Source organism: Camelina sativa, chromosome 12 (assembly GCF_030686135.1).
Source record: "Camelina sativa cultivar CO46 ecotype springtype chromosome 12, ASM3068613v1".
NCBI classification, from domain to species: Eukaryota; Viridiplantae; Streptophyta; class Magnoliopsida; order Brassicales; family Brassicaceae; genus Camelina; species Camelina sativa.
Genome location: NC_141891.1, coordinates 29,174,683 through 29,184,205, shown reverse-complemented (window position 1 = coordinate 29,184,205; position 9,523 = coordinate 29,174,683). Strand labels below are relative to the sequence as shown.

The 9,523-nt window shown below is 37.2% G+C and overlaps 2 protein-coding genes across 3 annotated transcripts; both read left to right on the top strand.

The window, feature by feature from the left end:
• Positions 1 to 609: 609 nt before the first annotated feature.
• On the top strand, positions 610 to 3,045 carry LOC104719303 (cytochrome P450 81D1). Its single transcript, XM_010452129.3, has 3 exons — positions 610 to 1,301; positions 1,757 to 2,148; positions 2,262 to 3,045. Exons 1-3 carry the CDS (start codon positions 788 to 790, stop codon positions 2,865 to 2,867), a joined length of 1,512 nt encoding a protein of 503 aa, XP_010450431.2. The 5' UTR covers positions 610 to 787; the 3' UTR covers positions 2,868 to 3,045.
• LOC104732567 (peptidase uncH) lies at positions 3,005 to 8,496 on the top strand. Of its 2 annotated transcripts, none has more exons than XM_087477842.1 (18): positions 3,005 to 3,359; positions 3,468 to 3,646; positions 3,730 to 3,834; positions 3,926 to 3,997; positions 4,157 to 4,304; positions 4,469 to 4,551; positions 5,113 to 5,168; positions 5,645 to 5,781; positions 5,868 to 5,958; positions 6,051 to 6,116; positions 6,213 to 6,435; positions 6,603 to 6,704; positions 6,916 to 7,001; positions 7,074 to 7,196; positions 7,616 to 7,685; positions 7,780 to 7,871; positions 8,061 to 8,165; positions 8,261 to 8,496. In XM_087477842.1, the coding sequence occupies exons 1-18, from the start codon at positions 3,025 to 3,027 to the stop codon at positions 8,375 to 8,377; spliced, it is 2,190 nt and encodes a 729-aa protein (XP_087333968.1). In that variant the 5' UTR covers positions 3,005 to 3,024; the 3' UTR covers positions 8,378 to 8,496. The 2 variants fall into 2 exon arrangements, with proteins under 2 accessions (XP_087333968.1, XP_087333967.1); XM_087477841.1 differs by having other exon boundaries at positions 3,025 to 3,359; positions 4,151 to 4,304.
• The last annotated feature ends 1,027 nt before the right edge of the window (positions 8,497 to 9,523 follow it).

The following is a 9,523-nucleotide window of genomic DNA, read 5'->3' as shown; positions in this document are numbered from 1 at the left end:
ATATATTTAAAATAATAAAACAATGCATACCAAATTATAAAGAAAAAAAATTATTGTATGTGAAAAGTTTTTTTTAAAATTACACTACCAGTTAATTAAATAATTATGTTAAGGTGAAAAAGAAAAAAATAATAAAAATGAATAAATATTAAAATATTAAAAATAATTTTTTTCTTCACTCTCACACCACTCCCACTTTTCCCATCTTTTTCTCTCTTACCTATCACACTCTCACACATCACACACCCTGACATCCACTTTGCAAATTGTGAATAGTAAATGTACTATAAATCCTATTAATTTCAAAAAATATACTACTTTTACAACTAACCCTATTTAAAAATGTTATACTCCCTTTGTTTCAATATAGGATGTTTTAGTTAAAACACGCATATAAAAAAATAGTTACTTTTAAAAAGTTTAACCAATCATAAACAATACTGCATAATATAAAATCTAAAATTAATCTAAAATTTGCATAGAAAGTTGGAAACATCCTATATTATGAAACAAAAATATTTCTCTAAACATCCTATATTATGAAACGGAGGGAGTATTATACTTCTATTATCATAGTATATAAATATTTAAAGTGCATACATTTTATTTGGTCACATCCCATCACAATCCCAATTTTCTTAATTCTTATTTATAAATCCTCCTGATTTCCCAACGTGCTGATATTCGAATTAGATATATAACCACCTCTTTGATTTTTCAACACTTCTTCATTCATGTATATAAAACAACTTTACTGGAGAGAAGAATAAAAAGAAGCAAACAATTAATGGAAGAAAACTACATTGGAGTTGTCCTCTACACTATTTTCTCTCTCATCTTCTTGATAATCTATCTCAAGTTCTTGAAACATAAGAAACAGAATTTTCCCCCCTCTCCACCGGGATGGTTGCCGGTAATAGGCCACCTACGCCTCCTGAAGCCGCCCATCCACCGCACCCTCCGCTCCTTCTCCGAGTCCCTCGACCGCAACGGCGGTGGCGGCGTGATGTCCCTCCGACTTGGCTCCCGTCTAGTCTACGTGGTGTCCTCATATGCGGTTGCGGCCGAGGAGTGCTTTGGCAAGAACGACGTTGTTTTAGCCAACCGGCCTCATGTTATCATCGGGAAGCACGTTGGGTACAATAACACAAACATGATCGCCGCACCTTACGGTGATCACTGGCGCAACCTCCGTCGCCTCTGCACCATCGAGATCTTCTCCACCCACCGCCTTAACTGCTTTCTTTATGTCCGTACCGATGAAGTACGCCGCCTCATAAGCCGCCTCTTCCGTTCCGCAGGTAATATATGTGTTAATGCTATAGATGTGATTCTATCGTAAGGAAAATTTGTTGATATTGTCAACTTTTTCATTTATTGTGGTGCTGTCTTAGTGTTATATTGACCAATAGTTTTGTAGCTTTAGTCACACTTAGCCACTTACTTAAGAATCCAGGTTCTCCACTCTCTTTTAGTATAAGGTTAAAATCTGGTTTTTAAGTGGAGCCGCCAAAAAAAGGAAAAAGAGAAAAAGAAGTTGTATCCAATAAGGCTTGTGTGGATGATATGAGATAGCTTGTTCAAACAATGGTATCCAATGAGTTAACTTAATTATTAAGAATTGGTTTTGCAAACTATAAAATTTCAATATTCTTTTTTCAAATCTTACACGAAGAAAGGTTGGTCCACTCAATTATTATTTTCCTTACAAATTAGTGAGATTCGATGTTTCTTCTATTCTTTTTAATAATTGTAGGAACTGAAAATACGGTGGTGGAGATGAAACCAATGCTTATGGACTTGACATTCAACAACATAATGAGAATGATGACAGGGAAACGATACTACGGCGAAGAAACAACCGATGAGGAAGAAGCCAAACGTGTTCGTAAGTTGGTCGCAGATGTTGGGGCTAACACAAGTTCAGGCAACGCCGTTGACTACGTTCCGGTCCTGAGACTGTTCTCAAGCTATGAAAAAAGGGTTAAGAAGTTAGGGGAGAACACAGACAAGTTTTTACAAGGTCTTATTGACGATAAACGTGGACAACAACAAGAAACTGGTACTACAATGATTGATCATTTGCTTGTTCTCCAAAAATCTGACACTGAGTATTACACCGATCAAATCATCAAAGGCATCATACTGGTTTATTTCTTTTTCCTTAACTTAATTATACTGTTTTACCTTTTAATTACTATTAGGTGAAAGATATATTGTTTGGTTTTACATTACATTACTAAAGTAACACGTTAATGCAGATAATGGTAATAGCAGGGACTAACACATCAGCGGTTACTCTAGAATGGGCACTATCCAATTTGCTCAACCATCCTGACGTATTATCTAAAGCCAGAGCAGAAATCGATAACCGAGTTGGTTTAGACCGCCTTATCCAAGAATCAGATCTTAGCGAGCTACCATATCTCAAGAACATCGTTCTCGAGACCCTCCGGCTACACCCGGCAACACCATTGTTAGTCCCACACATGGCATCCGAAGATTGCAAGGTGGGATCCTACGATATGCCACGTGGCACGACCTTGTTGGTGAATGCATGGGCCATACACAGGGATCCAAACACATGGGATGATCCAGATAGCTTTAAACCAGAGCGGTTTGAGAAAGAAGAGGAAGCACAAAAGCTTTTGGCGTTTGGATTAGGTAGAAGAGCGTGTCCTGGCTCGGGTCTTGCTCAACGGATCGTGGGGCTCGCTCTCGGGTCGTTGATACAATGCTTTGAATGGGAAAGAGTTGGAAATGAGGAAGTGGATATGAAGGAAGGAGTTGGTAACACAGTACCCAAAGCTATTCCGTTACAAGCCGTTTGCAAAGCTCGTCCATTTCTACATAAGATCCTCCCCTAAGTTTCTTGAAAGTATGAATAAAACATGTGTGACAAGTTATCAAGATTTATTGATCTAGTAAGAAGACGTGTCGCATGTTATGTTATATAGCAAATGTCAGTTAATGATAAAAACTAAAAGAATCAAAGGAGAAAAGAACCAATGAGTAAAAAAATAAATGGCAGTGTTGTTGACTTCACTCAATCGCATTGTCTCACTCACACTCACTCGCTTCCCTTGTGCTTCCGCTCACAAATTCTTCGTTTCTTCATACTCATCGGCTTCGATCAGACGATTCAATCGCTTTACGCTCAAACCATCTCGTTCCTTGGCATCCATGTCTTCTTCTTCTTCCCCCGACGGTGTCGAGGCTATAACCACCGCTCCATATGGCTCCTGGAAGTCTCCGATCACTGCGGACACAGTTTCCGGAGCTTCGAAGCGTCTTGGCGGCACCGCCGTTGATTCTCGTGGCCGTCTCGTCTTGCTCGAGTCTCGTCCCAATGAATCCGGGTATTCGATTCCACTTGATATCAGACATCGATTGCGAAAACCCTAATTTGATTATTCAAGCTTGATTGGGGTTTTTTTTTTTGTGTGTGTTTATTTGTATGATTGAAGGAGAGGAGTTTTGGTGATCCAAGGAGATGAAACAACTGATATTACTCCAAAGGACTTCGCTGTGAGGACTGTAACTCAAGAATACGGTGGTGGTGCGTTCAGGATTTCATCAGATGACAAACTTGTTTTCTCTAATTACAAGGATCAGCGACTTTACAAGCAAGACCTTACTGATAAAGGTGATAGATGATAACACTCTTCACTGATTCTATCAATGCAGATTCCATGTTGGCAAGTTCTGATGTTGTTTACTTGATTGTAGATTCATCTCCGAAGCCAATTACTCCAGATTATGGGGAACCAGCTGTTACTTACGCAGATGGAGTCTTTGATTCACGCTTTAATCGTTATATTACTGTTAGGGAAGGTTGGTTTGTGATCTAGTGTTTAGTTTTGGGTGGTGTGTGATGTTTAATTTATCAAGATTTACATGTTGGCTGTTTGGCTGGTGTTTGTAGATGGTCGTCAGGACAGATCAAACCCAATAACGACAATTGTGGAGGTCAATCTAAATGGAGAGACACTTGAAGGTATATTATCAAACTTTAGTGAAAGAAAGTGTTCTTACGCGAATTGAAAGAGTCTATAGGGGATGTGAGTTATGTCAGTAATGCCATGTAGTAACATGTTTCCAAGTTTCCAACGATCATTGACGCTCACTTTTGTTCTTTCTAATATTTGAGATCCAGAACCAAAAGTACTCGTGAGTGGCAATGATTTCTATGCATTCCCACGTTTGGATCCCAAGTGCGAGCGATTGGCATGGATTGAATGGAGTCACCCTAATATGCCTTGGGATAAAGCAGAGCTGTGGGTTGGGTACATTTCCAAGGGCGGGTGAGCATGTCCTATTTTTTTTTTTTCAAATGCTCTGCATATTGCAATTCATTCAAAATTCTTAATACTGAGAGTCTTATCGGGGATCTCGAAGAGCTGGTTTCCATGCTTTATAGTTTTCTTCTCTTGCATTGTCTATTAATTAGAGTTACACCTTTCTACAGAATTATTGATAAACGCGTATGTGTTGCTGGTTGTGATCCCAAATACGTTGAATCGCCCACTGAGCCTAAGTGGTCATCAAGAGGTAATTTGGCTTATATGAAAAGTATGCAGAAATTTACTGCTCTCAGTTTCGATTATTGTCAAATCCTCTGTGAAAAGATTGATCTGCAGTTTTTAGGCACTGACCTTGGATTTCTGACTGTCTTTTTTGTTTCATACTTTTAGCAGTTGAGATTTCCTAATAAGTTATAGCTGTTTTAGATGAAACTAGGGTCGTCTAAATAAATGATCTTTTTTCTCTGCTCTCTTGCTGTTTTCACTCTTTGCAATCATCTTTCTTCTTCAGACAAAGTGACTATGACTGTGAATTTAACTGAGATATGGTTGATCTACAAATTTCTGGCATGTGCTTTGGGCTTCTTATCTTTATTTACTTAGCTAGTAAGCACTTCTTGGAAGTATTAGCTGAAACTAGTGTCCTTTAATGGATTCCATCATAATTGTTCTCCAAATTATTATATGATTCATTGGAGCTCTAAAATTGGTGAATAAGTTATATTTCCTCATATTGTAATTAAGCCTGTCAAGCTTTGATATTTCTCATAGTTTCCATTGACCTGAGAATCTCTGACTTATTGTGCAGGGGAACTCTTTTTTGTAACTGACAGAAAGAACGGATTTTGGAATATTCATAAATGGGTAAACATTCCTCACATTTGCCAGTTATAGTTTATATGTAGGAAATTTCATAGTGTGCTTGCGCTGTGTAATGCTGAGAATTAGTTTTAGATTTGAAACAGGGGTGGTTTCATTGGCTTTTTACTAAGGTCACGAGTACGGACCCTTAAATTCGAATCTTTGTTCTCGGAGGAGATTGTACTCTCATCCTTCAGAAATTATTAAAAACAAACCGTTGGGGAAGAGGAAAGAAAGGCGTCTGTTACATTAGATGCATACTGTTTAAGCGAGTTTTGTTTTCGGCTGAATGTATACGTCTAAAACTGGTAGATGTTTGCTTTGTTAGTTGTATTTATTGATATTGGGCCACCATCTTGAAGCTTTTCTTAAAGTAGACCTACTTGGCGCTTAAAGGAATTTTCTGATGTAGTAGACATGTTTATTGTTTACTACTTTGTTCCTTATTTTTGTTTTCCCTTTTTCTCGTTGTGTCACAGATTGAAAGTACTAATGAGGTTGTTTCTGTATATCCTCTTGAGGGTGAGTTTGCGAAACCACTATGGGTTTTCGGTACAAACTCTTATGAAATAATCGAGTGTTCTGAAGAGAAGAACATAATTGCATGCAGCTATAGGTAATACCAAGCAGACCAAAATTTAATACTTTCAACAATTCTCTGTCATACTTGATTTGATAACAATTTATTGTTCCTGAATGCAGGCAGAAAGGGAAGTCATATCTAGGCATTGTGGATGATTCACAGGGTTCATGTTCTCTACTCGATATTCCTTTAACTGATTTTGACAGCATTGTAATATAACTTTTTCTGTAGTTTTTAAAAATTTGTTCATTTGATTACCAATTTAATCTGAAAGTAACGAGGAATTGTGTTTCCATTTTCAGACTTTGGGAAATCAGTGCCTTTATGTTGAGGGAGCGTCAGCAGTTCTTCCACCATCAGTTGCCAGGGTAAAAATCTTTCCCATTGAAGGTTTTAATTGAAAAATAAGTTGCGTCTATGAAAAAGTAGTTGCAGTAGTAGATTTATTGTTTCTCTTATTTCAGGTAACACTGGATCATCATAAGATGAACGCACTCAGTTCTGAGATTGTTTGGTCTTCATCACCCGATGTTTTGAAGTACGAGGCTTTCTTCAGTGTGCCAGAGTTGATTGAATTTCCAACAGAGGTTTCTGGTCAGAACACTTATGCTTACTTTTATCCTCCAACCAATCCACTCTACAACGCTAGCATGGAAGAGAAACCTCCGTTGTTGGTGAAGAGTCATGGTATGCTAATCTTTACCACATCCCTATTTTCAAAACTTAATCAAAATACTAACTCAGTTTCTATATGTTCATCTTAAGATCATGTATGTGCTTTCGCCAGAGCATATATATTGTAATCAGCTATGCATGCCACATCTATCATTTTTGTTGACAATCTGAATCTGCAGGAGGACCTACTGCTGAATCACGAGGGTCCTTAAATCTGAATATCCAGTACTGGACAAGTAGAGGGTGGGCATTTGTCGATGTCAATTATGGTGGAAGCACAGGTTTGTTGTTATGGTTCCAAGTTGTTTTTCTACTTTTCCAACAATTACCCAGAATTCAGTACACTTGTACGGTTGCATTTTTTCACCACTATAGTTAGCCTTGCTTAAGTATTTTTATCATGAGATTCTTGTTTGTGATGTCCCATTCACGCCATGTGAGCACACACGTGGACGTGTGTTTATTGTAAGAAATTGTAACATTATTTTGAAGGTTATGGTCGAGAGTATCGAGAGCGGTTGTTAAGGCAGTGGGGAATTGTCGACGTTGATGACTGTTGTGGCTGTGCTAAATATTTGGTATGTTCTTTCTTTGCCTATTTATGTGAACAACTTCGGAAGTAATTCCTAAACATTTTTAGTTTTGGGCAGGTATCTTCTGGCAAGGCAGATGTTAAGAGGCTCTGTATATCTGGAGGTTCTGCAGGAGGTTACACAACTCTTGCAGCATTGGCGTTCAGGGATGTTTTTAAAGCTGGAGCGTCCTTATACGGAGTGAGTACATACCATTGCATCTGTATTTTTTTTTTCTAAATGACTATACTTTTTCGCTTTCCCCTAGTTCTTGTTAGTTATTGGAAGTTATGGAAGGATCAGCAAAAAAATTTGGATATATTGAACTTAGTCAAATTTAGAGACACCAAATAGCCTTTGATCATATATAAGTTCAGTGCAATTTGTATTGCTGTAAAACTACTTATAGATAAAAGGGAATTTTGACCACAATGGTGGGATAATAGTTTTGATTTGAGGCTTATATATATCCTGAATCAAACTTCACCTTTGTAGATTCTAGCCTCTTCTTTTATGAACTATGTATATATATGTCGTGATACTATTTCACACTTCACCTAGATGCATGTTGTATGAATACCTTATAAAACAGCTGATGCCTTGGATTTTTGTTAACACAGGTGGCTGATTTGAAAATGTTGAAAGAAGAAGGTCATAAGTTTGAATCCCGTTATATCGACAATCTTGTTGGTGAGTCAAATGCATTAAGAAAGAATTTATCTTTTTTTTTTTTTTTTTTGATTTTTAAAATTGACTGCCAAAATTCTTGAGTATGTAATTGCAGGAGATGAAAAGGATTTCTATGAGAGATCACCAATCAATTTCGTCGATAAGTTCTCTTGTCCCATCATCCTTTTCCAAGGGCTGGAAGACAAGGTTCTCATATTCTCCGCTCTTGGTTTATTCTTTTCTTTCTAGTAACAAAAGGCTTGATTAGATTAACCTTCTGGATTCTTGATTGTTATTACATTCGAGATTTAGTTCTCCATTTGCTAACTACAACGTCTTTCCCTTGAATACGAATATATTTAACAATTTGTATGAAAAATGCTGAACAAATTGCAGGTAGTAACTCCAGATCAATCACGTAAAATCTATAAAGCATTAAAGGAAAAAGGTCTGCCTGTTGCTCTTGTCGAGTACGAGGGAGAACAACATGGTTTTCGCAAGGTAAGGCTTTTGATCACTTCCACTAAAAAAGTAATAACAAGTCTTGAGGATCGTAATAGTAATTAACACTGGATTACTTATATATTGCTTGACAGGCGGAAAACATCAAATATACACTTGAGCAACAGATGGTGTTCTTTGCCAGAGTCGTTGGAGGGTTCAAAGTTGCAGATGACATCACTCCTTTGAAAATCGACAACTTCGACTCGTAGAAATTTCTTTTCATTTATTTAGAGAATATCCATGCTCCTTGGACTAACGTTTTCAGATAATTTGTTTGACATGAGTTCAAAAACATATTTCCCAGCTTTTAATTACTTTTTATCTCTTATCTTTTAAGCTTTAAGATATACTAGGAAGATTACTCATTTAAAATTAACAAAGGAAAAAAAATATGAGATTAATGAATATAGCTGATTATATAATGCCAAGTCAGAGGAAAAGGAACCAAACTTTGAGAAATGACAATGACGATGTCCGACCTTCAAAAGGATTTGTTGGAGGAGACACTCTGACTCTCTAGTGTTCTGGTAAGATATACATGCAAAAACTGGAACACTTTATCCTACGATCAAAGCTTTACGAAGAAGTTCTTTGGTAAAACGGTAGCAACAAAGGACAATAAGTGTCAGGTGGTGTTGATGATCGATTTAAAGGTTTATTTAATGAGCGTCAATCTCTGTAGGAGGAATTTAGTGAATTTAACTTTTCTTTTGATATTTACTTATGTTAATTTTTTTTTTTTTTCTGTTTAGAGTTTTCTATTTTATGTTTTAGGTTTCATCTCTATATATAGAGAGAGTCTAGGTTATTGGCAAGACAGTTTTTCATTCTAATTAATAAAACCAGAGAGAGTTTTCTTTCTAATCTGGTGGATTTCCAGAATTTCTATTAATCAAGTTCACGCTTGATAACTTGATTGCTAACTAGGCTTAGCGCTTGCTATTCCTAGAGTTTTCGACTGCGTCAATTGGTATCAGAGCAGGCTTTCTCCTGTTTCTTTTTCAAAGCTTGATCAGCTATGGGGAGCAATCTGTGACCAAAGCAGACTTTCAAGATTTTACCGAGGCTATTACCACGGCCCTAACTGCTTTGACCGATCAGATGACGAATTTGACAACTGAGATCAGAAACGGCATCAACAATGCAAATCCACAAAGAGGCAGAGAAGGAGAACAAGTTGGGCTTAATGAAAATCAGCATAGAAACAGGGGAAGAGGAATCCCAAGAGTAGACAACAATCATGTTGTTATTAATGAAAGTTCAAGTTCTGATGAAGAGGAATTTGTGGAGGACGAAGTTGAGCAAAGGAATCAACAAAATAATCATGATTATCGCGTAAAGGCTGACATTCCATT

Excerpts from the sequence above, each read along its gene's own strand:
- LOC104719303 (XM_010452129.3), top strand. The coding sequence starts at position 788 with ATGGAAGAAAACTACATTGGAGTTGTCCTCTACACTATTTTCTCTCTC. Across the intron at positions 1,302-1,756 it reads CCGCCTCTTCCGTTCCGCAG|GAACTGAAAATACGGTGGTG; the intron begins GTAATATATGTG and ends TAATAATTGTAG. Across the intron at positions 2,149-2,261 it reads TCATCAAAGGCATCATACTG|ATAATGGTAATAGCAGGGAC; the intron begins GTTTATTTCTTT and ends ACGTTAATGCAG.
- LOC104732567 (XM_087477841.1), top strand. The coding sequence starts at position 3,025 with ATGGCAGTGTTGTTGACTTCACTCAATCGCATTGTCTCACTCACACTC. Across the intron at positions 5,782-5,867 it reads ATAATTGCATGCAGCTATAG|GCAGAAAGGGAAGTCATATC; the intron begins GTAATACCAAGC and ends TCCTGAATGCAG. Across the intron at positions 7,872-8,060 it reads TCCAAGGGCTGGAAGACAAG|GTAGTAACTCCAGATCAATC; the intron begins GTTCTCATATTC and ends AACAAATTGCAG.